This window comes from Apodemus sylvaticus, chromosome 7 (assembly GCF_947179515.1).
Source record: "Apodemus sylvaticus chromosome 7, mApoSyl1.1, whole genome shotgun sequence".
In the NCBI taxonomy this organism is placed as follows: domain Eukaryota; kingdom Metazoa; phylum Chordata; class Mammalia; order Rodentia; family Muridae; genus Apodemus; species Apodemus sylvaticus.
Window position 1 is genome coordinate 71961874 of NC_067478.1, and position 27956 is coordinate 71989829.

Sequence of the window (27956 nt, forward strand, 5' to 3'; positions counted from 1 at the left end):
GTCTTACTCCTGGAAACTCCCTCCTTACAGCCCACGCAGAGCAGCTTTATGAGAAATAGCAAGGCACAACCGCAGGGCTGCTAATCTAAGCATTTATTGCACAAGATGCTTCGGGCTGGGGAGGTGGAAATGAGGAGCTTCCAAAGCTTTCCACAGCCAAGACTGTGGTAGAGTTTGGTTCAGTTTGGTGGAGGCTGAAGCACAAGCAGCAGGGATCTCACTTGAAAGGGGGAAAAGGTGAGCTTCAGACGGTTGTCCTGCAGGGACAGGTGACCAGTGGGGTCTCGCTGCTCCAGGAGGTCACAGCTAGATGGAGAACAGGAGAAGCCATAAGGACCGGCAAGGGCGGGACTCCCACCTCTACCTCTACCGTGTCTCCACTCACAGGGCAGCCTCCTGAACAGGCAGTGAAGTGTGCAGCCAGCAGTCCACATGGCTGCCGTGAGCCTCGTACAGTCTAAGAACCAGTGTGCGGTGCTCACGGCTCTTCTCCGCCTAGCAGAGGAAGGCAGGACGGTGGGCAGGCCAACAACTTGTGCCTCCCAGGAACCTCCCAGGAACCTCCCCAGTCTAGTCTGCCCTTGCCTGCTTGATGGTCTCCAAGACCACTGCTGGTGAAGATACAGAAAAGGCACTCCAGGTGGTGTCAGGGGCCGGGCCTGGAGCTGGCAGTGCCAGCAGGGGAAAGTTGAGGTTGTAGGCAGCCTGGATAACACCAGCTTCTTGGAAGGAACCTGGGGTGTGACCAGAAAGAAACACATGTGGACAGTGGGAGCTCCCCTCAGTGCCTCTGGAGGAGATATGGGGCTGGGCTGCCTCCATTTACCCCGAAGCTTTGGTTTACCCCTTACCTCAGGAAAGGGCACAGAGGTGTCAAGAACCACAGAAGGGCCCTGCTACCCTGGTACATACCCTTGTGCGGCATCAAAGCATAAGTGAATTCATGGCGCCCCATGTCAGCAGTAACATCTGGAGCCTTGGGTGCACGCAACCTGGAGTGGGCGGGGGGAGAGATGAGAGGGCCGGGGTCCCAGCACAGGAAGCTCCCCCAGACCCATGGCAGCCCTGAGCCTAGCGGGCACTGCACTCACAGTGAGAGGCTGAGGACATTGCCTCGTACTGATGCTCCATACTTGCAGTTGTTGAGCAGGGCCAGCCCAAAGTCACACTCGGACAGATCTGTCCATCGGTGAGCCCACACCTGAAGGGCAGAGCCAAGGCCTATGGGTGGCTCCATCTCAGAGCCCTTTTCAGTTGAGCACCAGTTAGTTCTGGAGCCTGTGGTTGCATCCTAGCTGCTACCCCTAGGAAGACTGGGACATGCCATCCCACCTGTCTGCCTGTTCCTCATCTGTGAAACAGCAGCAGTAGCTACAGTACCAAACCAAAGGAAAGCAGGTAGCAAATGCCTGGCCCGTGTCAGAAAGCACAGGTGTCAGTCATTGTTTTTCTCTTGTCCTCAACCCACAAACAGTCTCTCCTCAAACAGGGGTGAATCCAAGGCCCACCCAGCCCCCATGTCAGACCTCATAGCGAGCCCAGTCCCAAGAGGTGTTGTTGTGGGTCGGCCTCTGAAGGTGCCCAAACTGGATCTCATAGGTAGCCTGGGGGCTCCGAATCCGAGCAGGGAACTCCACCTTCAGGAACTTGTGGGCCTCGTGCCAGTGCACCTGAAGTGGAGGGTGGGGACAAGAGAAGGGCCTTAAGCCTTCTCACCAGCCAGGCCTGGGAAAGATGGCCACTACCCTGCCATTTCTACCTCAGTATGGAAGCGGACATAGGGGCAACCAACATCCAGCACGACCTCCTGGCTGAGCCGACTGTTGGGGCTGATCTGTAGCAGGAACCAGGCACTGCCCCGAAGGCCGCCTTCAGTGCCTACTGCCAGGGTCCCTGCCTGGCCCAGCACGGGCTTCCTGTGGGATGAGGGCGGGAGGCACTAAGCCAGAGAAGCGTGTGTGCACAGCCACCCCAGGACCTGCCCAGGAAGTACCGTGTCTCTAGGTGGTAGTCCATGACGTCCCATGCGTCCCAGTACAGCGGCACGTCATCAAACAGCACAAACTGGTTCCCCAGGGCTCCCTCAGCAATGGCTTCCCTGGAAGGATGCAGGGGTTAGTGGTATCTCCAGCTATGCTTGGTGGGGACAGGTTAAACAGGGGCAGGGGGCAGGGTACTGCTAGCCCAGCCTACCCTGCCCCACGTGTGGGTTCCAGCCTAGAGGTGCTTGTAGACTAGTGGCCAGGGAACAGAGGGAAGATGGTACAGTTTGGGATGAACTCGCCAGGCATGGTATTAAGGAGAGTGAAGGGTCAGCACCTGCCAGAAGCCACCAGGACCAGGGAAGTAAGACAGCCAGTTGGATCCAGTCTCACCCGGATGATGCCGTTGTCCAGAATCACAGAACCGTCAGTCTTGGAGGGGAGGGTACTTGAGCTGAGTAGTATTCCCTACCCCAGCCCAACCCTCCTAAAGTATCACACTGCCCTAGCCCCTTGCTCCAGACCCATTGGGAGCTGCTAGGACTTACCTCCTGTATCACAAACACAGGCTGCTGGGGTAGAAGGGGCTGCAGTGAAGTAGGGGAGGGAGCAGGAGCGTAGCCAATACTGGGCACTGTCACCAGGGCTGGGAACAAGGCCTGAGCATCAGTGTAGCCTCTCTGACGGTCTAGAAACCTTGCTCAGGTTAGGGATAGGTCGAATGGGATAGTATATAGCTACTTCTCTCCAGATTGGGGTACCCCAAGATAAAGATCCCTGGGGAGGGGGGATATCCTTGCCATGCTGTCTAGCTCCTGCTGCAGGACTGGCTTTCTCCTTCAGCTCATACCTAGGCTGTGAGCCCCACAAGGCTTGGGCAGCGCCAACACTTCAGTGCGCTTCCAGGGCAGCGTGTTGATAATGAGGAGGCTCTCAGGACCTGGCTCCCCCGCACACAAGGCTGCGGCTGCAGCACTGAGCAATGTGTTGCTGTGAGAACGGATGTCTGAAGAGAGATGGGTTTGGCTGTGGGTGAGCAGTGGGTCCCGCTTGGCCCTGAGGGCAGAGGCGCTGGAGCAAAGGTTGGCCTCACCTTCGTAGTGGTTCATGGCCTCTTCTGCCACCAGCTGGATGCAGCTTCCAGTCACCACATCATGGAACTGGTTGAGGAGGAGGAGCCTACGAGGACCAAAGGCAGAGACAGGGAAGGCTGGGGCAGGCGGGCTATGGCAGGGCGAGGAGCCGGGTGAACGCGGGAAGGATGCCTGCCTGACCTCCAGAGGTGCTGCAGCTGAGCTGCCGGGTATAGGAACTGGGCGCTTCGGGCCAGGGCCAGGCTGCTGAGCAGCTCCACGTCATGAAGGATCTGCTCACATTCTCGGTTCCCCTTCTTGAGCTGTGCCCAGGGAGGGAGGACCGACTTAAACTCTGGGGTGACCCAGGACACCTTCCAAAGCTCTCTCTCACTCAGAGCCCTTGACAGCCTTCCAAGGCCTCTTGGACATGGTCTCTCACAGGAAACTTACTTCAAGTGACCTCCCACCCAAACCCTCCTCCTCTGGAAAAGCTCTGTCCTGCCTGCTGCCTGTGTTTGGGATTAACCCAGCTCTGGTGCCTCTTCTCCAAGCCTCTACTTGGGGAAGGAGCCCACTGAGCTCTAGCCCCTCCCACCCTTCCCCCACAGCCCTGTGCATATCAAGGCCCCATATTTGCCAGGCTGGTAGCTCCTGACCTGGGCATGAGTAGTGTAGGTGCCATTGTGCAGTTCCAGGAAGAGTTCCCCAACCCACGTGCACAGCTGTCCCGAGTCTCTCTCCAGTGCTGTGAAGAGTTGTCCAGGAGATGACATCTGTACCCTGAGGAAGACCACAAGCCTGGGCTCCCAGTTGGGGGTCCTGTAGCCCTTTGTCTACAATGCATACCAGGAAGCCACTTCCTAAGCAGTTCTGTCAATATAGAGCTGCACTCTGTTGGCCTCAAGCCCCTTTCTACCTCAGAATTTCCTTGCACCATATCCCTGAAGTTATAGAAGTTTGCAAGACTGACGGGTCAGGATTTGAGGAGTCAAGCGTCCATCATATATAAACAAAGGGCAGGCTCAAGGCAAGGGCTTGAGGGTGCAGCTACATCACAGTGGCTTGAGAGCCAGGGGCTGATGCTGGCTTGGCCCTGACCTGGGCAGCCCATCAGTGTTGCCTAGCCGCTTCAATCGGTCCAACATGGTCTGTGTGGGGCCACCTCCCCCATCCCCGAAGCCGAAGAGGAAGCCACTGTGGTTGGTCCGCCCCTTGTCCCGGTTATTGGTCACAGTCTTCAGCACCTAGATGGGTAGGAACAGGTCAGCCTAGGACAAGACACCCAGCCCTCTGGAACCCCCGGCATCCTGTGTCCCCTCACCTCTTCCACGCTGCCCTGCATTCCATATGAATCTCCAGGTGGGAAGTGCACCAGCACTCGGGAGCCGTCCAGCCCCTCCCAGAAGAAGGTATGGTGCTGCCAGCAGAGACAGGCAGGGCAGAGGCTAAGTCAGGCCTGAAGCAGTGTTGACCATCTGCATCCATGTTAGCTGTGACCCAGGCAGAAGCCTGCCACACTCTGGATAGGGTTCTGGGGGTCTGCCCAGGCGCCCCTAAGAGCCTGGGAAGGGTGAGTGGGCCAAGCGTGCTCCAGACCCTGCCACCCTGACCCTGGGGCGTGCTTACTGGGAATGAGTTGACCAAGTTCCAGCTCAGCTTCTGTGTCAGGAAGCGTTTGATGCCACAGCCTTGCATGATCTGGGGGAGCTGTGCTGAGTAGCCAAACGTGTCTGGCAGCCAGAACTGCAGGGATAAGGCTCTCAGCTCTCAGCAGAGCGGCCTCTGCCTCGGCCCTCTGTATGTGAGCCAAGTCCCCCGTGTGTAGCCTGGTGTGCCAGCTCCCAGACTACCTCAGAGCACATCTTCCCAAACTCTTGCAGAAAGAAGTTCTGGCCCTGTAGGAACTGCCTCACCATGGCCTCTCCACTGGGAAGGTTCCCATCCTGTTGGGGTAGGACAGCAAGACAGTTGGAGTCAGCACCAGAGTAGACACAGGTAGGACCCTGGGCCCTCGTCACTCTGCTGTGAAGGTGCGATGGGTGCTCTAACAGAGTTATAACCCCAGGAAGAGTCCATCTCACTCATTTCAGGCCCAATTGACTAGCTGCTAGAGGACAGTACTAGGAACAGGCACTTACCATTTCTACCCAGGTGCCCCCCACAGGCACAAATTGTCCTCGGCAGGCAAACTCCTGGAGCCGGGCATGCAGACCAGGGTACTGGTTCTTGACCCACTCGAGCTGTTGTGCCTGCGGGGAACATGGGGCGGGAGCTGGACCAGGAGTAAAAAGGACAGTACTCACGGTCAAGCACTCGGTGGCCCTGAGGAGGCTGAGGGTAAGGAACACTCTTGGTCTTTGAGGTCCCCATTTCGGGCCCGCCTGCTCCACACAGCTGCCCTCTGACCTGAGAGCAGGCAAAGATGAACTCGGTGTTCTGCTCCATGAGCTTCATTGCTGTCGACCAGCTCCGCGCACATTTCCTTATGGTCTCCTTGAAGGGCCAAAGCCAGGCTGGGGGTCGGGGCAGAGTGGAGAGACAAGGTTCCTGCTCTTTATAGATCGCCAGCCCTCTCCTGCACCCAAACCCTGACAAACCCAGCCTAAGGTGCCAGAGGATCAGCCCAGCTCTCTTCCTGTCTAGCTCTACCCTGCAGACCTATGTGCTACCCTCTTGCGCTGTTACTTCCTGTTCCCCCTGCATGGTAGGAGCGAGCTGGGCAGCAAGGACTGAGAGCAACTGCCAGGATCCAGGGACCAGGTCCGAGATGGGTCTTACGTTAAGGCTGGGATTCCCCAGAGGCAGAGGTGCTAGGATGAGGCATAGCACGGTTTATCTGGGCAAGCTGTGTGGCCTCCAGCTGCTCCTGACCTCAACGTTATCAGCCCTTGTTCCATGTTCAGAAACCTTAGCTGTATCTGAATCAGTACAGCAGGAGCTTGTTAAAAACACGCCTTTCGGGGTGTAGGTGCTCACATCTATAAGCCAGCGTTCAGGAAGCTGAACTAGAGGACTGCTATCAGTTCAAAACCTACTAGTGCTGCATAGCAAAGACCTGGACTTAAACACAGAAACAATGAGCAAACAAAGAAGCCCAAAACTCTCAAGGATACTACAAACTCAGGTTCAAAGCTGAACACCTGACCTGGCCCCTGGGCTTGGGGGTCCCTGTGTCGACTCACTCAGCTATTCATTGTCATTAAATCAAACGTTACTTTGCTAGGAAATCTCAAACTCCCTAACCTAGCTGGGTGAAACACCTCTTCTGGCCCCAGGGCTCATACACAGCATCACTACACCTGGCCACTCTGTGGTCATCAGTCTCCACAATGCTACCTATCCAGTGTCTGCTACGGGGCCTCATGAACTATCAGTTTTTGTTGGAAGAATAAGCAAGTCACAGCCAACGGAACCCATGATCCAATATCCCTGATTCATTTTACACAAGAGGAAAAATAAGGTCCAAGAAGACCAAAGATTACCAAGAGTCATTTTGCAGTTTTCAGCCACAACCAAGGCTTAAAGGGCACCTGGCCCCCTAACCGTGGTGCCTTACCTGTATCAATGTGACAGTGCCCTATGGCATGGATGGTATGCTGGCTTTCACCTCCATGTTGGCCAAAGAACTTGGAGGCCAGGGCTTTGGCTGCTGGGTAAGTTTCAGGCTGAGCAGGGTCACATATGTTCACCATCTGGTTGGCCGTGTACAGGGCCTGGAAGCTGCGCTGGTTGTCCTCCCCAAGGCCCTGCATCAGGGTTCTGTACTTTAAAAGACTCCTCAAGCACTACCGTAGAACAAGGCTCCAGCTGGCCTCTCAAGGGCTCTCAGCAAAGTTCCCCACTTCTAACCCTTTACTCCTGCTGGTGTCCCAACTCAATTCCATCCCATTTACAAAGGAAAACTCTACTCCAACTCTAGATTCCCAGAGTTCCAGGGATCTGACCTAAGAAACAATGTGCCTGGAGCAGGGATCTGGATGGGGGTGAAGCTCCAGTACCTTGGCCACACCCAGCAACAGCTCCAGGTCCACCAGGAGATTGTGGACGTCCCGGTGGAACACAGCCAGCTTCGCCTGGCTTAGCTGGAACATCTTCTCCGGGTCGGGGGCTGCGATCATGCTTCCCTTCCCGGCCCCCAGAAGCCCATTGCAGGCTACTTCCACATAGAGAGTCAAGCTATGAATACAGAGAGGTAGTCTCAGGCCAGTGGACTGGCAAAAGATACTGGGAGCTTGACAAGAGTACGAGTAGGAGGCATTCAGCTGACATCCCCACCCCCATTTACTCCCAGGATCCACTTCCCAGAGGAACCCATGGGATGTCAGGTGTATGTGTGGGAGGATCACGGTAGTTCAAACCCGTGTCCTGCTGAGGAGTGTTCTGCTACGGCTAAGTCTGGATTCCTATGAGCTATACTGCTGTTTAGCTTCATATTTTCAAAGCTGTCTGTACAAAGTGCTCTTGGTCTTAAAGCACCTTGCTGCATAGCAAACATGTTTGCCTCTTCCAAGGCTGACTTTCAGTCCCAAGCTCCACGAGCCAGCATAGCACACCAGTTCCTGAAGGCAGCAGGTTCCTCTGCCGGAGCTAAACTCAGCATGGCTAGGGAAGCCTTTCTGACTCTAGCCCTCCTAGTCTGGCAATAGAGTCCTCAGTATGTTCTTCCAGAATCTTCAGCAGTTTCATAATTTTATGAATATTTCCGTCTGTCCCTCAAGGCTGCTTACCATATTCCCAGTGTGTGGAGGAGTCTGAAACAATGTACAGTTAATACTGGGCAGTGGTGGCAGAGGCCTTTTTAATCCTAACACTTGGGAGGCAGGACAGAGGCAGATGGATCTATGAGTTTGAAGCTCGGGACTACAGAGCAGGTTCCAGGACATCCAGGGCTACACAGAGAAACCTTGTCTCAAAAAAACCAAAACACACTCTGGGAGGCAGAGGCAGGCGGATTTCTGAGTTCGAGGCCAGCCTGGTCTACAAAGTGAGTTCTAGGACAGTCAGAGCTATAAAGAGAAACCCTGTCTCGAAAACAAAACAAAAAAAACAAAAAAAAAAAAAACCAAAACCAAAACAAAACAAAGAAAACACACACACACACACACACACAAATGTAGTTAAATATAAAATGCAATAACCGTGCATGGTGGCACCCAACTTTAATCCCAGTACTTGGGAGGAAGAAACCAAGTAGATCTATGTGAGTTCAAGGCCAGCCTGGTCTACATAGTGAGTTCTAGGACAGCCAGGGCTATAGAATGGGACCCTGTTTCAAATACAACAAAAAACAACAAATAACAACAACAAACAGCCAAACCCAGTATCTTTGTTTTTTTTGGGGGGGGGGGTTCCCCGAGACAGGGTTTCTCTGTGTAGCCCTGGATGTCCTGGAACTCACTCTGTAGACCAGGCTGGTCTCGAACTCAGAAATCCACCTGCCTCTGCCTCCCAAGTGCTGGGATTAAAGGCATGCGCCACCACTGCCCGGCCAAACCTAGTATCTTAGCTTTTCATGGTATAGCATAGATGCTCCCTCAATATGAAATAATGGAATGTAAAATATCAGGCCTGGGATTTTATTTAGTAAAAGGAATTTCTGCTGAAAGAAAACGTGAGACTATGAAGTCGGAGATGACAAGAATGGTCATCCCTGGTGGAAGGATAATAGGAGGAATTCATATCTCCATTTTCTTTTATATTTACCATGAGAAAGGAAATATTAAGAATTAATTTATGTGTACATGTCCGTGTGAGTGGATGCTCACCTCCGAGGGTCTGTTGCTCGCAGCCTCTCACTTAGGACATAACTGGTCTTTTCCCCCTCTTTGGTCAAACCCTGGTAGAGAAAAGAGAAGACAGGGCTTGAGGCCTTTAGAACGTTCAAAGGACGAGTAAAGCCAGTGGGGACCAGGCTCTGCCACCCAGTGGCCCAGCCCTGAGTCCTCTATACCAGGAAAGGCTAGGATAACATAATCAGGGAACCTTGGTAGCAAGTGCTCCACCCACTGGTGACCAGCACACAGCTTATGTTTGCTAGCAGTGGCCGAGGGACTCTGTCTAGGCAGAGCTTGGCAAGCAGAGTTTGGCAGCCCCGCCCTTCTCCCCACTTCCCTCTGCCTGGTAAAACTGTTAGATTACATCCCTAAAGCTAGCCACCAAGGTCTATTCCCTTATCTGGCCACTGAGGTTGACCACCTCATCCCAACACAGGCTTTCTCCTTGTAGTTTTAGAAACTGCCATTTTCTTAATCCTTTGTCCTCTGGGACAAATACCTCTTTCCCTTTTCCCTCGTTCCCTTCCCCTTCTCCCCTGTCCTTTGTCTCCCGTCTTTGTCTCTTATTCCCTGCCCTTTGTCCCCGGAAACAAATCAATTTCATTTGTGCTGAGAACTTGGGCTAACTTCAAGATCCCTACAGATGGTCTTATGGGAAGGACCCTGGGCAGGGATTAGGAAGCCAGGTAGCCTTTTTCTCTTTCTTTCTTTCTTCTTTCTTCCTTCCTTTCTTTCTTTCTTTCTTTCTTTCTTTCTTCCTTCTTTCTTTCTTTCTTTCCTTCCTTTTCTCTTTCTTTTTTCTTTTCTTTTCTTTCTTTCTTTCTTTCTTTCAGATTTATTTATTTAATGTATACATGAGTACACTATATGCTGTCTTTAGACACACCAGAAGAGAGCATCAGATCCCATTACAGATGGTTGTAAGCCACCATATGGATGATGGGAATTGAACTCAGGACCTCTGGAAGAGCAGCTAGTGCTCTTCACTACCAAGCCCTCTATCCAGTACCCTCTGGTGGCCTTTCCACCCATGGACTATATAAAAGGAAACCCCATGGAATGAGTCAGATATATTGATACAGGTCTATAATTCTAGCTACTTGGGAGGTCCATGATGGGGGATAACAAGATCAAGGCTGCTTGCTAGCAGGGAAAACTCAGCAAGACTCTTTCTCAAATTAAACAGGAAGTGTGGGATGGATTAGCTCAGTGGTGAGAACATTTGTCTAGAATTTGTCTGGAGGTTCTGGGTTATATTAATTAAAAAAGAAGTTCAAGGAACTTGAGATAGATGGGCTCATCCTCGGTGTTGTTAGGCGGGCACGAAGGCGCATGTATATTTAGCCAGCGAAGAGAGGAAGATTGAATGGGCTCCGACTTCTTTTAAAACAATTCTCACCCCAGATACTGGACTTTGAAATAGAAGCAGTATGGACCATCGAAAAAATTTCCACCTTAGTTTTTCTTATTCTATAAATAGACAAAGTCCTATCATATAGGATTACAAAGATTAAACCTGGTATGACATTTAACATTTAATATCTGGGGAATGTGATGCGCAGTTAAAAAATTCATTATTCATGGGAAGATAACATCTTTCTTTAAATTATTCTAGAATTATTTGAAGTTTTCCCCAATACATATGTACTATACACAATAAAACTAGTTTATGAAAACTGGGGATTTATAACACTGGTGTCCAAATGGCAATTCTCTCAGTTCTGAAATCATGAAACCATTCTGGAAACCCAGTCATTCAGCTGTGGCTTCTCTAAAAACCAGGTTAATCTGTGGTTGTATCCGGCTCTAAAGGAGGACACCTCACCTGGACAGGTTCCCCATCACGCCAGACAAGGCTTTCTCCATCGCTTTCCCAGCAAAGATGAACTTCCTGGCCTACCCAAACTTCAGGGATGATCAGTTCTACCCGAAACCAGCAGGTCCACCATCTGTAAGAGAGCTGTTTGGATGGGACTAGGAGTGGAAACCCTCTACTGACAATAGTTCCTTGAATTAAATGTCAACAGGGCCTTAAGATTTTCTCCATGCATATGCAGCATCAGAGAAATGGGTGAAGAATAAAGGGAAAGGGGGAGAGGGAGCAGGTTTGAAAATACTCAGGTGAAGACACCAAAAGATAAAGAAGATTCTCTCCGCAGAGAACCACTCTCTGCTTTATAGCAGACTAGGGACAGAAATAATGAATGGCCTTTGGTCGTGGGGCGGAGCTTCGCCAAACTGGGCGTTACCCACGTGGGTCCGAAGCTGTCGCCGACCTGCGCAGGGCTGAAGTTCTGCTGCACCGCCTTCTCATAGGGAAGCCTCTCCGGCGTCAGGAAGCTGGAGAGTGTCACCGGGCAGCTGTCCCCGAAGAGCCTGGGCGGGAGCAGCTGATGGGCGAATGTTCGAGGCCGCCCGCCCCTGTTCCACCCATAAGAACGCTCTCTCTTGGCCTAACGCCGTGAGGACTGCCTGACAGCTCAGCAGCACAGACCAACCTCTACCGTTTGCTCCCCAGCCCCTGTCCAGTCTGTGGCGGGAACTTTGTTCCGCGGCCCGGGTGGTCACAGACTGGGTTTCCCTCCGGAAGGGAAGAGAAGAGCGCGCGGATGTGGTCTGCAAGCTTCGCAGGCCAAGGGCCACACCTGCCGCGAAGGTTACAGTCAGTGAAGTAGATCGGGGACACGAACTTCTCCACCCGCTCGAAAGTGGTGCGCCAGTGCTTCAAGAACGGCGCTGCCGCCATGGCGATGCCCCTTCCCTCCCCGGAAGATCCTTGGTGCTGCCGGCTCGTTGCACCGCTTGGAACCAAAGGTTCCGCAGCCATCCAGCTTACCGACCCGAGCAGCTTTTCTTGGGACACCACGGCTTTTGCAAGAAGCTGGCTTTGGGGTGCCTTCCCAGTGAAACCCGGAAGCTGCGCCTTCGCGGTTCCCAGCTCATCCTAGCTGGGTAAATTGTTTTTAAATACAATGGTAAGTTTGAGCTGGTAATGTGGTTCAGTAAGGAGAGTGCTTGCCTAGGATGCACAAAGCCCTAGCTCGCAGAAGAGGAAGTGTAAATTGAAGTAATCTGCGGCACCATAGCGACTTTGAGTACAGCCTAGGCTACTTGGCATTCTGAAGGAAGGGCTAGGGATATGGAGAGAGCCCCTAGAAGGGGATGAAAAGGTTTAGTTTTCCATTCTCTTCACTTACGCAAGCATTGGTAACTGTATAGTATGAAAAGCGTAAGGCGACCTCGGGTATTTTCAGAAATATAGAAAAGGGGCTTTGCACCCCAGTGACCTCCATTATACACATTACATGCATCACCGTTGCCCATTACCCAAATATCCGGAATTTTGACCTGACACAGCAGGTCAACAAATGCAAGGAAGTTCAAATGCCAAGAGCCAACCCTCCAGCTTTAACATTTGAAGGACTCTGGTAGAAAAAAAAAGAGGAATCTAACTAGCCTGCTTTAATGGAAATAACCAGGCTTACATTCTAAATGCTGGTTACCCAGAAAAAACGATCAAGTAAGAAATATACAATGTCAATTAAAATAACTTGTGAAAACTTGAGCTAAGTCCCTTGTTTTATTGGTCACAAGGACTTTTTCTCCTAAAAGGACCCTGAAATCCTATCCTGATCTGCCTGGAGGTGTTGCACATAGTACATAAGTAGCAACTTCCCAGGCTGCTGCTGGTCAGACCCATGTTCCCCATCCATCTAGGCCGCAGTCTTGAGGAAACAGAGGGGAAGAGGTGAACCACAAATGAGGAAGCCAGACTCTTCCTGGCCTGCTGCCTCAGGCACCGTCCTACAGTGCTTTGCCACTAGGCTTTTGATTACCTTCAAGAGTTTTCTTGTCCTATGACAAAACACCTTAAAAGCAGGACTTGGTGACACACACCTGTATTCCCAGAATTTGGGAGTTCGAAGCAAGATTACTAAGTTTTGAAGCAGTGTGGGCTACAGTGTGACCCTGTCAATTAAGAGGTTCACTTTGTATTTTGAAAACCTAGAAGTCAAACTATTTTTCTTTATGGTGGTTTTGGGGATAAACATAGTTTAAACAAACATTGTTACTATTTATTTGGTTGGAGGTGGGGCATGTGGGGCCTGGGGCTCTAACTCAGGTCTTCAGGTTAGTGGTAAGAACCTTACCCAGGTGAGCCATTTCACTGACCCCAGGACTGAGGATTCTTAAGTGGAAGATAACATACCTGGTTATAACTGCCTAGGTGATCGTTGCCAAGTTCCATGATGGCTAGTCTGTTATTCATAAAGTCCAGGCCAACCACATTTGAAGGCCCCCCCCAATGTTATGGTTCACTTTTCAATGTGTGTAACTTTTACGAAGTCTAGTGAGATGGGCCAGGGTAATAATAGTGCAAATAATGCCCTTGCAGCCAAGACTGACAACCTAGGTTCAATTCCCAGAACCGACTCCAAACTGTTCTAACTCCACACTTGCACTATAGTGCATATGTACATACATACAAATAAACGTAAAAATAATTTCTTAATTTTACTTGAGACAAGGTCTCTCTGGAGCCCTCCTGGGGTTAGTTATGTAGACCAGGGAAGGTCTGAACTCGAAGAGATGTTTCTTCTGAGTGATTAAAGGCCCACACCAACACAAATTAAAACCATTTGCTTTTCTTTTGCTAAGCAATGTAAAATTCATTCCCTTCCAACTTCTACAAATAAACTTGACACTTTGGCTTGGTATCTTGAATTGTTGCCTTATTCCCAGTAAAGAAACTTTTGAGGGAAATAAATCCCCAGGTGTGCCTGATCATAAGCACAAGAGTGAGGGCCCTCAAGAGCCACAGGGCCCAGGGTGCACGACTTTGGGTAGTAAGATCTTGCCTTCCACTACTGGATCCAGAGAGCAAACTTGCCGGGCTTATGTGGCAAGCACTGTTACCTATAGAGCCATCTTGCTGGCCTCAATTTTGATTTGTTAATTTGACAATTACAAGTACTTATTTGTCTAAAGTGAAATTCTATTTGTAACCTGGAGAAGAAATTAAAGCCAGTCCCAACCTTACAACAGCTCTTTGGGGAGGACAAGGGACTTAGGTTTCTTATTTCCTTAAGAACCAAGCTTTATTTACATTTAAAAAAAAAAAAGGGAAAAAGAAAATAAGTTGTTGGGGAAAGACAAGTTTTACACAAAAGTACTACAATGGTATCTCCCTTTGGTAAAAAGTGTAATAAATGTCTTGTCCATCTGTTTATAGGTACTAAATCTGAAGCCACATAGTACTATGGTACACAGGAAGCTAGAGCACTTATGCTAGCACATCAAAGCATAGTTCTTTAATAAAAAATTGACAGTATGTACATTATTTACAAAAAACAAAAACCAAGTTAAAATTGTGTGTGAGTGTGTGTGTGTGTGTGAGAGAGAGAGAGAGGGAGGGAGAGAGAGAGAGAGAGAGAGAGAGAGAGAGAGAGGGAGGGAGGGAGGGAGGGAGAGAAGGAAGCTGGTGGATGGCACTAGGGCAGACTAGTAAAGAAGCAGGTACAAAACAGTCCCATGGGAGCTAGAAAGGAGGACAGGACTGACTGGAACTTGTTGAGGCTGAGAACCAGAAGAGCTTCAAGGACTCAGAAACCAAATCCATAAGTTACCAATTCCAAAGCCAAACAGGTCTCAGATAAAATCTAACAGAAATCTTAGATGTGCTCAGTGGAGGCTGAGTCATCAAGTCCAGGCTCCCCACCTCCTTCCCTGGAGGTCAGCAGAGGATCAATGACAAGCTGCACCTCCATCCGTCCAGATGGGGATAGCATTGGGTTGCTCAGGTCACAGGAAGTTGTAGTTGAACTCTGCTGGTGTGCAAGCAAGCTGCCCGTCTCTGTGCTTTCATGGACTTCATTCCGATGGGTCTGGATGGTACCCTTGGGAAAAGTGCCAGGTCCAGCTTCCTAAGGTATCCATATTCCTTTCGTGCATCTTGCTTGGTGCCTGGTTGCACTGGTAGCTTGAAAGGCATCTTCCTTGATTCTTCAGTGTACACGAGTACACATGCCCACACACACACATACACACACACACACACTCTCACACACACACACACACACCTCTGAGCTACTTGCCCTGGCTCTGCAGTTAAGGGGCTTTGAATACTGTGCCGTATTTGACACGATACTTGTTAATGCTCACAAAGTGCAGAGTCTCTGTATCACAGGTGGTAGTGCAGGGTACCAGGCCCTCTAGCCCCTCGCCCATGAGCCACTTGCTGGTCTCTGCTGCCATTTCCCGGGGCACATGCTCCTTGGTCCATTTATCTACCCAGGCCTGGAACCGCTGATGCAGACGCTTGCTTACACGCTCATGGGACTAAGTAAAAGAAAAAACAGATAAAATAGGCAAATAAGTCCATCAAATACAAAACAATATTTACTTATATATTTATTTGAGACAGTCTCACTATGTTGCTCTGGCTGGCCCAGAACTCACACTATGTAGACCAGGCTGGGCTAAAACTCAAGAGCCTACCTGCCCTGCCTCATGAGTGCTGGAATTAGACATGCCACCTGGCCTGAATTTTATTGATTTATTTGTACAGTGGGCATTTTGCCTGAACCTATATTTATAGCATGTATGTGCCGCCTAATGTTTGCAGAAGCAATAGAGGGCACTGGATCCACTGGACCTGGAGTTGCAGATAGCTGTAAGCTACCTTGTGGGTGCTGGGAATTGAACTGAGTCCTGTGAAAGAGTAGGCAGTGTTCTTAACCACTGAGTGATCTATCTAGTCCTATAGAATGTTATCTTTAAAAAATAGGAGAAGGAGCCGGATGGTGGTGGCACACGCCTTTAATCCCAGCACTTGGGAGGCAGAGGCAGGTGGGAGGCCAGCCTGGTCTACAAAGTGAGTTTCAGGACAGCCAGAGCTATACAGAGAAACCCTGTCTCGAGAAAAAAAAAAAATGGGAGAAGGAGGTTGGCCTAAGAATTCAGTGAGTAAAGGTATCTGACACTAAGTCTAATGACCTGTGTTCCATCCCCTGAACCCACAAGAGAACAGATTTCTACACACACATGCAATAAATCAATGGGCCTCAGCATACCTAAAGCTTTTAAACCCCCAAGTATAGACTCACTGAACTGAACTATGTCACCTGTCTACCCTCACAACTGCAGTCTCCTTTCTGCATGGCACTTGGATTCTGGCCGAGTCTATGGCCACTAGTTTTATTTTATGTTTTACTAATAAGCCAGTGCCTTGCCTTCTTTCCAGCCTTGCATTTTACATGTTTTGTTGCATAGAAAAACACTTCTCCTGGGCTAGAAAGATGGCTCAAGTGGTTAAGAGCACTGACTGCTCTTCCAGAGGTCCTGATTTCAATTCCCAAGAATCAAATGATGGCTCACAACCATCTGTAATGAGATCCAATGCCCCCTTTCTGGTGTGTTGGAAGACAACTGTAGTGTATTTCTACAGATAAAAAAAGAAAGAAAAAGAAAGGAGTGGTGGTGCATGCATGCCTTTAATCCCAGCACTTGGGAGGCAGAGGCCAGCCTGGGCTATAGAGAGAAACTTTGTCTCAGAAAACAAAACACCTAAACACTTCTTCCTTAACTCTTTACCTTGTTAATTTGGTTTCAAGTATCCTGTACTCGAGAAGCCACCAACCAATGAAATCTCACCTGTCTATTCCCTAATCTTTTCTTTTCCTTGTTAATGCACAGAAAGACTCTACTCACTTGCCCTAGTTTGTGGTGGTATTCAGAGTCTGCTGTAACACAAGCTACATAATTAGTAAGATGGCCCCTGAAAACAGGGTTCACACAAACAAAAAAGCAGCACAGCACCAAGACTAGTCTCCCCTCAGAGGCTTCAAAACACAACAACACAACAGTTCTTGACATATAAATCTTGGGGCTTTAGGTCTTAGAACCTCAATATATATATATATATGTGTGTGTGTGTGTGTGTGTGTGTGTGTGTGTGTGTGTGTGTATAGCAGGTATTTGAGAAACATGCCAAGATGACCCTGGGTATGCTGGGAAATGTTCTACCACTGAACTATATAGATCCCAACAATTTCTATTTTTTTAAGCTATGAAGTCAGTGGTACCCTGTTACAAGATCCTTAGCGTACGAATACATTTCCCTACAAAACAAATACTTGTTCCAGAAACAGGTATTTATAGAGAAAAAAAAACCCATACCAGTTCTGTAGGACTAGGGGAAATGCAGAGACATCCAGTCACCATTTATTACCTGATGAGCTCTGAGTAGAGCAGTTCTCCGGTACATGTAGTCCTCCGACTTGATCACATACACCATCTTGTAGGAGTTCAGCTTGAACCTACACTCCAGCTTGTCCAGGCTCTCTACATTCTCCATGGTCTTCTTGCTGTTTCCTTCTTTCCCTTCTTTTTCCTGTTGCTCTCGACCACGCTGACACTTCCGGATACGCCGCAAATTCCTACAAAGCAGAAATCCGTTTAGGATGAGAGACCATCTATATACAGATCCCCACAACACCTACCAAATGTGCTATCCTTATGTGCCACAAGGACACTTACAATTTTAGTTATATGTATATACAAATGTAATGGTTTCACTGAATTTATATACGTAATTACTTGAGGCTTCAACCTTGATTGCAATATGTTATTTTCAACCTTTTTAAAAAACTTCATTCAGTACACAAATTTGTCTTGTTCTCTACAGAGCAAAGCATCCCTAATTATTCTTTTACTGCCTCTAAATTGGAGCCCCTCATCTAAACTAGGTTAACAAAGAATTACTTGGTCTACTTTGTGTCTTTCCCAGAGATGTCCTATTTGTGGATGTTGTGAATTGAACCTGAGTCCTGTGAAAGAACAGCCTGTGGTCTTAACCACTGAGCCATTTATTCAGCCCCTATCTTAATCTTTTCAGTGTATCCTGTAATAAAATGGGAACCCACAAAGCCCCTTTGTGTATTGAATAAAAAAAGGGCTCTTGAAAGGGACGTGAGCAACTGCCTGACTTAAGAATGAAACATAACAGAGCAAACACTTAACCTGGAAAACTTGCAAGATATTTTCTTAAACTACACATTACTTCAAGGAAAATGACGCATTTGTTGCCAATGATAAAACTGGAACATTTGAGTAAATCTGAGCTTTTGGTAAACTGACAGTAACTACCATAAGCTCCGTGGCTTCCCAGTACTTGACAGTTGTCTGGAACTCAACCAATGGTACCAGCAAAAACAAATGTTAATTTTGGAAGAATGCAGAACCTATTGATACTTATTTAGTATACTTAATAAAGGGAACATATCCCAAGTAATTAATCATATGAAGAAATTACATCATCCATAAAAGCAATTTACTCAAGGCACAGACAGACCAGAGTTTGCTAAGGTATACAAAGCTCACAGCCATTGTATATTATTATTTGTAAAGTCATTTATTTAAAAATCTAATAGCATGGTGTACTGGCTAGTTTTGTGTGTCAACTTGACACAGGCTTGACACAGAGAAAGGAGCTTTAGTTGGGGAAGTGCCTTCATGAGATCCAGCTGTGGGGCATTTTCTCAATTAGTGATCAAGTGGGGAGGGCCCCTTGTGGGTGGTACCACCTCTGGGCTGGTGCTCTTGGGTTAAGAGAGCAAGCTGAGCAAGCCAGGGGAAGCAAGCCAGTAAGAGACATCCCTCCATGGCCTCTGTATCAGCTCCTGCTTCCTGACCTGCTTGAGTTCCAGTCCTGACTTCCTTTAGTGATGAACTGCAACATTGAAGTATAAGTTCAATAAACCTTTCCTAGCCAACTTGCTTCTTGGTCATGATGTTTGTGCAGGAATAGAAATCCTGACTACGACACATGGGTATGTGCATGTAAGTGTCAAGTCACAGAGAGTTGGCGCTCCATATTCCATTCTGGGTATGGAATCCAGGTCTATCAGGCATGCACAATTAGCATTTTCTAACATCTGGGCCACCCACTTACAGAATACTTACCATGCTGGAGAATAGAAACCACAATCTGAAAATACTCTCTATGGCTGTATACCCACATGAGGCTAAAATTTCTTAATTTATATTAAAAAGAAATGCAAAACAAATTTTTAAAAACTAGCTTTTCAGTAAGATTTATGAAAACATACCAGGCTTAGTATATGGGTGTTTTTTGTTTTGAGACAGAGTCTGGCCTCTGAAGGATAGCACTCACCTTCCCACATGAGTGCTGGAATTACAGCCATACACCACCACACCTGCTTTATATAGCCTAGGGGTCAAATCCAGAGCTTTGTGCATACTAAATAAGCTTTACACTGATTGAGCCACAACTCCACCGATTTTTGGTTTTTAATCTGTAATATGGCAAATGTTACTAGCATGACCACAATGAGTAAAAGATTATTTTGGGAATTCAAGCCCTAACAATGCATCAAGGCCCAAAGGACTGTGATCGGGGCCAGTGAGATGGCTTAGCGGACTATAACTTGCTGACAGGCCCATCATCAAGGATCTAAATTGTGGGACTCAGCGGAGCAGAAGCAGAGAGCCGTCTCCACAGGTGAGCCGTCTTCTGGTTCCCACCTTGCTCTATGGCACATGCATACTTGTACATACGGACCCACCTCCCTAGCTGACAGACAAATCACTGAAAACCACAATCTGGCCTTTAAAAAGTCATGCTTTGCTGGGTGAGGTGGCATGCACCTTTACTCCTGACATCTGAAGGCAGAGGCAGGTAGATCTGAGTTAGGGACAAGCCTGGTCTACTAAGTTCCAGGACAACTAGAGCTATATAGTGAAACCCTGTCTTAAAAACCCAAAGTCAGTCAGGCAGTGGTGGTGCTCACCGCTCACCTGTAATCCCAGCACTTGGGAGGCAGAGGCAGGTGGATTTCTGAGTTTGAGGGCAGCCTGGCCTACAGAGTGAGTTCCAAGACAGCCAGGGCTACACAGCGAAACCCTGTCTCGGAAAAAAACAAAATCCAAAACAAAACAACAAAAAAACAAAACAGAAACATCCAAAGTCATGCTTAATCTGAATTTCTTTGTAAAAGTATATTATGAAAACTAAACTCATCAATATTTGCTTTGTATTTTAAACTAGAAAAATATTTATTCTTTTGTATTTTTGCCTCTTGAGTACTTAGAAAAGCTACCAAGTACTTTCAGGAAGTTCATAGTTCGTAGGACATTGCTCTCTATTATGATTGCCTCAATATGAGATTCGTTTGTTGAGTTCTAAACCGCATGAGAAAATGAACTACTGTGTTCAATTCAAATGTTAATTTCAGATAGAAATATAAACCAGTAGATATAATTAAATAAAAACAAGTGTAAATTGTGTGCTTTTGGGAAAAAAGCCAAGTAACATGAAAAACGAAGTATGACCCTTTGGTAACTGGTTATATTTGCTATTTTATGACTAATAAGTTTTTGTTAATGTTTTAATTATGTATTTTTTCTTAAAAAAAATCCTGATCTAGGACCTCACTATACTGTTCAGGTTGGTCTCAGATCTTTCTGCCTCTGTGTCTAGAGTACTGCATGTATATGCTACTAGGCCTAGCTTAAATAAAGCTGGAAAAAAAATCAGCTTTTAAAATTACTGTTATGGGCTGGGCAGTGGTGGCGCATGCCTTTAAGCCCAGCACTTGGGTGGCAGAGGCAGGCGGATTTCAGAGTTCGAGGCCAGCCTGGTCTACAGAGTGAGTTCCAGGACAGCCAGAGCTATACAAAGAAACCCTGTCTCAAACACAAACAAACAAGTTTTACTGTTATGGTCCAGTATGGTGGCTCACACTTTTAATTCCAGCACTCAGGAGGCAGATTTCTCCAGTTCAGGGCCAATTAGGGCTATATAGTGAGACATTGCCTCAAAAATGGACAGGAAAAAAATGGTAACAACAAAAATAAAATCGTGTTACAGGGCTGGAGCACTTGCTGCTGCTCTAAAGGAGCCCAGTTCAATTCCCAGCATCTGTGGCAGGCAGGGCTCACAACCTCCTGTAACTCTAGTTCCAGGGGAATCCCAAATATCTGGCCTCTGTGAAGAACTGCATTTATGTACAAATATCTCTCTATATATAAATATAATGAAAAGTAAAAAATCTGTAAAATTACCATTATACATGCCCATTTCCACTTTTAGATGAGTATGGCCTCAAGTTTGTGAGTTGTTACACAGTTATACTTGTGAATTAAAAATAAATTTTGCCCTAAACTGTCAGAACTTCAATTAAGTAAAAATTAATTTCTACTGTTGACATTTACTAACCAGAATAAAAGAAAATGGGCTTTTAAAAAAGATTTACTTTCTATGTCTAAGTGTTTTGATCCCATATATGTACCATGAAATACCTGGTGCCTGAGGTCAAAAGAGGGCCTCACATTCCCTGGAACTAGATGGTTGTGAACTACCCTGTGGGAACTGGTAATGGGACCCAGGGAGCCTACAAAAACCACCCAACCAAACAAATCTCAAACTGTGACAGATACAGAGTCCATGGCCATCTCCTAGGAGGAGCTTGGCCACTGTTCAGGTCTGGTACGTGGATCACTGAGTAGGGAGCCTGGACAAACATTTTCTTTGGGTGCTCTCTTTCCATGTTCTCCTTGGGACTAAACCTAGTGGCACTTGAATATAGTTTTTAGGAATTTAAGATAGAGATTTTAATCTCAAAATTTAAAGGAAAAATTCACACCCAATCCATTTATTAGAGGATGTGATGTGGTTGTCAACATAACTACATCTGGAATTAACTAACCCCACCCCACCCCCAAAATGGAGAAGCACCTATGAGGGATTGTTGCTTAATATAAGTAGAAAGACCTACTTCTAATTCTGATCTTTCAGGTAGGAAGAACAAGTTTAATCCAGATTTTAAAGATGTGCCAGCAATCTGGGCCACGCCTTCTGCTGGATGCTGATAAAAGCTCTGCCCTGGCTAGCAGACCCACTCCATCCCTGGCATTAAGCACTTGTTTGGAATTCTGGCATGTACTGAAGACAAATTGAGACAGTCTTGTGGAACAAACAAATACTGGATTCTTGGGCCTTCCCATTCATAGGCAGCCACTGTTATGTTAGCAGGACCACAGCCTGGATGGTATTCTCATAAATACCCTTTCTAGATAAATAGAGATGCACTTTCTAAGTTCTGTTACTTTAGAGAACCCTGTCTAATACAAACAGGCGGTATAGTGTAGCCTAGGCTAGTCTTGAACCCCTAGCAATCCTTGTGCCACAATCTCCCCAGTACCAAGATCAACGTACAAGCATACACACGGCTCATCTACACAGTTTTTACTTCAAAAATCAGAATGTTAACATTATATTTGTCTGGATACAGGTAAATTTTTTAAATTTCCATATAGAAAAGAACTACAAAGCAGTTTGAAAAGATGTAGGGGTCCTTTCTATCATCCCCCAAACAACTAAAGCGGTTCACCGAACCTAGAATATTTATTCTTCTGTCTGAAATTTTGTACATGCAAGGGGTCTGTCTGTCTATAGGGTCTCGTTCCTCCCTCTACTCCCCAATGGGTTTTCTCCTGGCTGTCATGTAACTTGCTTTTTGTACACCAGTCTGGCATCCAACTCACAGAGAGCCACCTGTCTCTGCCTTCCAAGTCCTAGGAAGAAGGCCACCACATCCAGCTGGTAAAGCTGTCTACATGCCAACCTCAACAAAAAGTCTGGCATCTGGTCTCTAACGAGCTTTCCTGGGAGGCAGCATGCCAAACACAATACTTGTTTAGAGGAGTTAAGAACGGACTCTTGGATGCTTGTGCCTAGCTCTCCCACATTCTTCATTTGCTGATTTTGCTCTGTATTTTCTTGTGGTAACTGTAGTTCTGAGTGTTGCTGTATGCTTAGTCCTGCAAGTAAATCACTGAGCTATGATCACACTAAGACCACTGTTGATGGCGTGAGGACTGCATGTTCTCTAATGCTCTCACCTCTGAATGGTTTGGATTTTACAGGTAAGCCAGCAAACACTCTAATACTCGCCTCAAAAGACAACAGATGAACAGTATAGGAGACCAAGAACCTCAAACGGCACACCCCTGGCTGTGCGCAGCATGTACTGCCAAAAGAGCTGACTCTGTAGACTCACCTTGGGAGAAATACTGGTTTCTGTGCCAGATGTTCTCGAAGTTCAGGAGAAGTAGTATCAGAACTCATATATCGCTCCACATAGTCTGACCAACGCTAGGAATAAAAACAAATCATCATGAAAACAGATATCCACACTTATATATATATCACAAATCTAATCTGTCACCAAAATATCCAAAGACAACAGACTTCAAGAACAAATAGTTTACTGTGGTAGCATACAAAAGTAATTCTAGCAGCTGTAAGACTAAAACTATCCAAAAATAGGGGAGGGGGTGTTGCTTAGGATATAGCTCAGTGGTTAATTGCTTGCCTATTTTAACACTAACAGTGTAAAACTAAAAGTAATGCTCCTTACTGGAAAGATGTTTGTTTTGGAACTACATATTTTAAAATTTGCTAGTCAGCAAGATAGTACATTTAAGATTGTTATCACTGAAAATCTCCCACATTACTATAGAATTCTGGCACCTCTTGAAGAAAAGTAATGTTTTTGCAAACATAAGCCAAACTGTCTTTTTCTTATTCTGTCATCTATGCAGCATGACTATTATTTATATTACCTTTACAGAGAGAATATATTCCCCGAGTTCAAATTTATATTATCCTTGCAACAATAATATATTTTCTGAGTTCAAAATTCCCAGGTTCATTTAGGCCAATTAAAAAGAAAGCATGAGCTGGGGGGTGGGGGGTGGGGTGGTGGTGCACGCCTTTAATCCCAGCACTTGGGAGGCAGAGGCAGGCAGATTTCTGAGTTGAGGCCAGCCTGATCTACAGAGTGAGTTCCAGGACAGCCAGGAATATAGAGAGAAACCCTGTCTCGAAAAAACAAAACAAAAACAACAACAACAAAGTAAGCATGAAGCTGTATCAAAGAATACCACAAAACAGACAAAAGAACCACGTTTACTGTTAATCATTTAGGAAGAAAAAAAAAAGCATAGGCCAGTGAAGTTGCTACCATATTATTAAGGATGAAAGGAGGGGCAGTGACTCCAAATGGTTACTACCACAGGAGCCTCCAAGGGAGGGGCATAGTCTGCACTCTAAATATCCCAACATTAAGAACAGCCTATTGAGGGGCTAGAGAGATGGCTCAGAGGTTAAGCGCACTAGCTGCTCTTTAGAGGACTCTAGTTCTATTCCCAGCATCTACAATGTACACACACACATACACACACACACACACACACACACACACACACACACACACACACACACACACACAAATAATTCCTAAAAATAAAATCACAAAAATCCTGAAGAGTTACAGCCCATCAGAATTCAGGGTGAGAAGGCAAGCTGATATACACTGTCCACACCTCTGCTTCCACGGGATCATCTGAGTTCTCCTCTTCTGTGTCTAGTAGCTCAATGGTCAGTTGAACTTGACCTTGACTTTGAATGAACATTAGCTGCAAAAAAGCAGAGTGTAAATTAAAACAAAACCCCTAATTGTTCAAAGCTATAAACCTAGTAAATAGAAAGGTAAATTATACAATATTGCTGCAAAGGAAGAGATATGGAAGGCAATGAAAGGCTAGTGATTATAAAGGTAGCAGGGGACAGCAGAGATGGCTCTGAGCGATGGGTGCTCTGCTCTTCTTGAGAACCTGGGTTTGACTCCCAGAACCCACATGGTCTAACTCAATTCCAGAGGACAAGACAGAGGCTTCTGGCCTGAGGACATTGAAGACAAAGCATCCCTACACATAAAAATAAATCCTACAAAAAACAAAACAAAACAAACAACAAGCTAGTAAATGTTTGCTAGTCCTAGTTTGCTTGTAAATGGTTGCTCAGGTTACGTGGCTCACACCGTAGTCCAGCCACCCTTTATCAAAGAAGCTTCTTTCTGAAGTAGGAAGGAGTACTAAAAAAATAACAACCAGTCAAAATGCAGAGAAATAACTGAGCATGGGGGTGCCTCGTCCCAACTGATGCATCTGTAACGCGACCCCTAAGCTTAAGGCTCATGAAGGATTAAAGAAGAAGAGTCCCAAAGATTATTAGAGCAAAAAAACCAATGTCTTCTGGACATTTACAGAGATGTCACATCCATGAAGTCTCAACAACAGGGCTACCTAAATCAGTAGCTGTTGAGAGGGGGACAAATCTATTTACTCTAGGGACAAGCACTCCATAGGTTGTCCCAGGTGATAAGTTCTAAATATAAGTGGCAATATCAAATGGACTCAGTGGGTTGTATACATATGTGACAGTGAAAATTAAATAGAGGCCATGGATCTAAACGTGAATAGGAAGAGAACACTGGAGAAAATGGAAAGAATGGGAATAATGTAAACATAGTATTGATGTATAAAATTCTCAAATATTAAAAATAAAAAAAAAATAAAAAGCATGTTAATTAATGTTTTGCTGGGCTCACAGGATGCTCAGTGGATAAGCAGGTAGATAGCCTGAGCTTAACTCCAGAAAGCCACATTGGGAGAAGAACCTGGCTTCCATAGTTGCCCTGACCTCCATAAGCCAAAGTACAGACATCACACACGCACAACACATGTGCACACACAGTCTTTAGAGGGTTCTGCTGAGCTGGGTGTGAGGTGCACACCTACAACTCCAGAACAAAGGAGGCTAAGGCAGGGGGACCACTTCAAATAGCCTGGCCTAGGTACTTCCAGACAAACCTGGGCTGTGAGTAGAGCCATAGACAAACCAAATACTGTTACACAGCACCAATCATGTTTGAATTGAAATTCTGGGTTCTAATATATTGTGTCTTCAAAAGGCCACACTCCCATCTTTCTATCAGACCAGCTGCTTCAGGATTATGGGGAACATGGTAAGACCAGTGAATTCCATGATCGTTGACCCACTGGCACACTTCTCTGGCTGTGAAATGAGCCCCTTGGTCAGAAGCAATACTGTGTGGAATACCATGATAAGAGATAAGGTATTCTGTGAGTTCACGGATGGTGGTTTTGGCAGAAGCATTACATGCAGGAAATGCAAATCCATAACAAGTTATCTACTCCACAAAGAACAAAACGTTGTCCTTTCCATGGCGGAAGTGGTCCAATGTAGTCAATCTGCCACCAGGTTGTTGGCTAGTCACCTCAAGGAATGGTGCCATATCTGGGGCTCAGTGTTGGTCTCTGCTGTTGGCAGATCTGGCATTCAGCAGCAGCTGTAGCCAGGTCAGCCTTGGTGAGTGGAAGTCTGTGTTGTTGAGCTCAAGCATAACCTCCGTCTCAGCCAGCATGGCCACTTTGTTCATGTGCCCACTGGGCAATGACAGGGATGGTTGGGGAAAGAGGCTGACTGTCCACAGAACCGGTCATCCTATTCATGTAATCACTAAACTCCTCTACTGAAATCACCTTTAGAGCATTTACATGGGACTCAAATATCCTCATATCCTTTGCCCATTTGGAGAGATATATTCACATATTTCTTCCCCAGATGTCTTTCTCACCAAATTTCCAACTGTGACCATCCAGCCAGTCAATCCATTGGATACAGCTCATGAGTCAGTGAACAATCGTACATCTGGCATTTCTTCTTCCAAAGAAACTCTAATACCATGTGTACTGCCCGAAGTTCTGCCCACTGTGAAGTTTTTCCTTCACCTGTATCCTTTCATTGTTGTCCCAAAAAGGGACTGTAATGCTGCAGCTGTCCACTTCTGGGTGGTGTCTGCGTAACATGCAGAGCCATCAGTAAACCAGGTCCTAGTCTTCTCTTCTTCAGTCAGCCTGTCATGGGGAACACCCCATGAGGCTATAGGTGCATGCTTGGCAGCAGATGGCATTGTAACAGGAGTACAAACCATAGGCATCTGAGCAAATTCTTCATGTAACTTGCTTGTGCCTTCAGGAACTGCTCTGGCCCGATCACGTATATACCACTTCCATTTGATAATAGACTGCGGCTGTGCACCTCCTACTTTATGACTTGACAGCACCCAGCTCATGATGGGCAGTTCAGGTCCCATGGTACCTTGGTGTCCTATTGTCAAACGTTCAGTTTCCACTAGGGCCCAATAACAGGTCAAGAGCTGTTTTTCAAAGGGAGAGTAGTTGTCTGGAGATGATGGTAGAACTTTAATCCAAAGTCCCAAAGGTCTCTTCTGTGATTCTCCTACAGGGGCTTGCCAGAGGCTCCAAACAGCATCTCTACCTGCTGACACCTCAATTACCATCGGTTCTGCTGGATCATATGGTCCAAGTGGTAGAGCAGCCTGGACCTGTTGAAGAGCCTTCTCCTGTTCCAGGACCCACACAAAGCTAGCAGCTTTCTGAGTCACTTGGTAAACAGGCCTGATTAACACACCTAAGTGAGGAACATGCTGTCTCCAGAATCCAAATAGATCCCACTAAAAGTTGTGCTTCTTTCTTGGTGGTGGGAGGGGCCAGGTGCAATAACTTATCTTTCACCTTAGAAGAAATATCTCTGTATGCCCCATACCACTGTACTCCTAAGAATTTCACTGAGATAAATGGTCCTTGAATTTTGGTTGGATTTATTTCCCATCCTCTGATACACATATGTGTTACCAATGGGTCCAAAGTGGTTGCTACTGCCTGCTCACTTGGTCCAATCAGCATAATGTCATCAATACAGTACACCAATGTGATATTTTGCGGAAGAGACAAATGATCAATATCCCTTATAACTAAGTTATTACAAAGGGCAGGAGAGTTAATAGATCCTTTTTTTTTTTTCTTTTTTGGAGACAGGGTTTCTCTGTGTAACCCTGGCTATCCTGGAACTCACTCTGTAGACCAGCCTGGCCTCAAACTCAGAAATCCTCCTGCCTCTGCTGGGACTAAAGGCGTGCGCCACCACCGCCCGGCAGAGTTAATAGATCCTTGAGGTAAGACTATAAAGGTATACTGCTGACCTTGCCAAATGAAAGCAAATTGCTTCTGGTGGTCCTTATGGACAGGTACTAAGAAGGCGGCATTTAAGAGACCAATAGCTGCTGCATACCATGTACCAGGAAATGTATTCATTTAGTTAAGTAAGGACACTACATCTGGTACAGCAGCTGCAATCAGAGTTACTACCTGAT

At 46.7% G+C, this 27956-nt stretch overlaps 2 protein-coding genes and 1 long non-coding RNA gene across 10 annotated transcripts in view; 1 reads left to right on the top strand and 2 right to left on the bottom strand.

The window, feature by feature from the left end:
• Nucleotides 1–78: 78 nt before the first annotated feature.
• Nucleotides 79–11756, bottom strand: Man2c1 (mannosidase alpha class 2C member 1). 5 transcript variants are annotated; one of them, XM_052188264.1, is made up of 26 exons: nucleotides 11478–11756; nucleotides 11109–11208; nucleotides 10658–10792; nucleotides 8824–8894; nucleotides 7057–7234; nucleotides 6615–6804; nucleotides 5465–5571; nucleotides 5197–5307; nucleotides 4909–5001; nucleotides 4685–4801; nucleotides 4380–4475; nucleotides 4157–4302; nucleotides 3715–3838; nucleotides 3257–3378; nucleotides 3076–3161; nucleotides 2833–2988; nucleotides 2531–2628; nucleotides 2320–2414; nucleotides 1994–2098; nucleotides 1760–1916; nucleotides 1527–1670; nucleotides 1092–1201; nucleotides 913–992; nucleotides 586–734; nucleotides 386–495; nucleotides 79–306 (listed from the first exon to the last, which is right to left on the bottom strand). In XM_052188264.1, exons 1-26 carry the CDS (start codon nucleotides 11657–11659, stop codon nucleotides 180–182), a joined length of 3189 nt encoding a protein of 1062 aa, XP_052044224.1. In that variant the 5' UTR covers nucleotides 11660–11756; the 3' UTR covers nucleotides 79–179. The 5 variants fall into 5 exon arrangements, with proteins under 5 accessions (XP_052044224.1, XP_052044223.1, XP_052044227.1 ...); XM_052188263.1 differs by having other exon boundaries at nucleotides 10658–10781; nucleotides 11086–11208; XM_052188267.1 differs by having other exon boundaries at nucleotides 2320–2436; nucleotides 2527–2641; nucleotides 10658–10781; nucleotides 11086–11208.
• Nucleotides 11727–27401, top strand: LOC127689024 (uncharacterized). The gene is made up of 2 exons (XR_007978821.1): nucleotides 11727–11807; nucleotides 27029–27401. It is a non-coding gene; the product is annotated as an uncharacterized LOC127689024 (long non-coding RNA).
• Nucleotides 14298–27956, bottom strand: part of Sin3a (SIN3 transcription regulator family member A) — a 63189-nt gene continuing 49530 nt past the window's right edge. For all 4 annotated transcript variants that reach the window (XM_052188260.1, XM_052188261.1, XM_052188262.1 and 1 more), the window contains 4 exons: nucleotides 24241–24333; nucleotides 22914–23008; nucleotides 17063–17270; nucleotides 14298–15171 (listed from right to left, as the gene is read on the bottom strand). In XM_052188260.1, coding sequence (XP_052044220.1) covers nucleotides 14941–15171; nucleotides 17063–17270; nucleotides 22914–23008; nucleotides 24241–24333 — 627 coding nt within the window. In that variant the 3' untranslated portion in view covers nucleotides 14298–14940. The remainder of the gene's footprint in view (nucleotides 15172–17062; nucleotides 17271–22913; nucleotides 23009–24240; nucleotides 24334–27956) is intronic.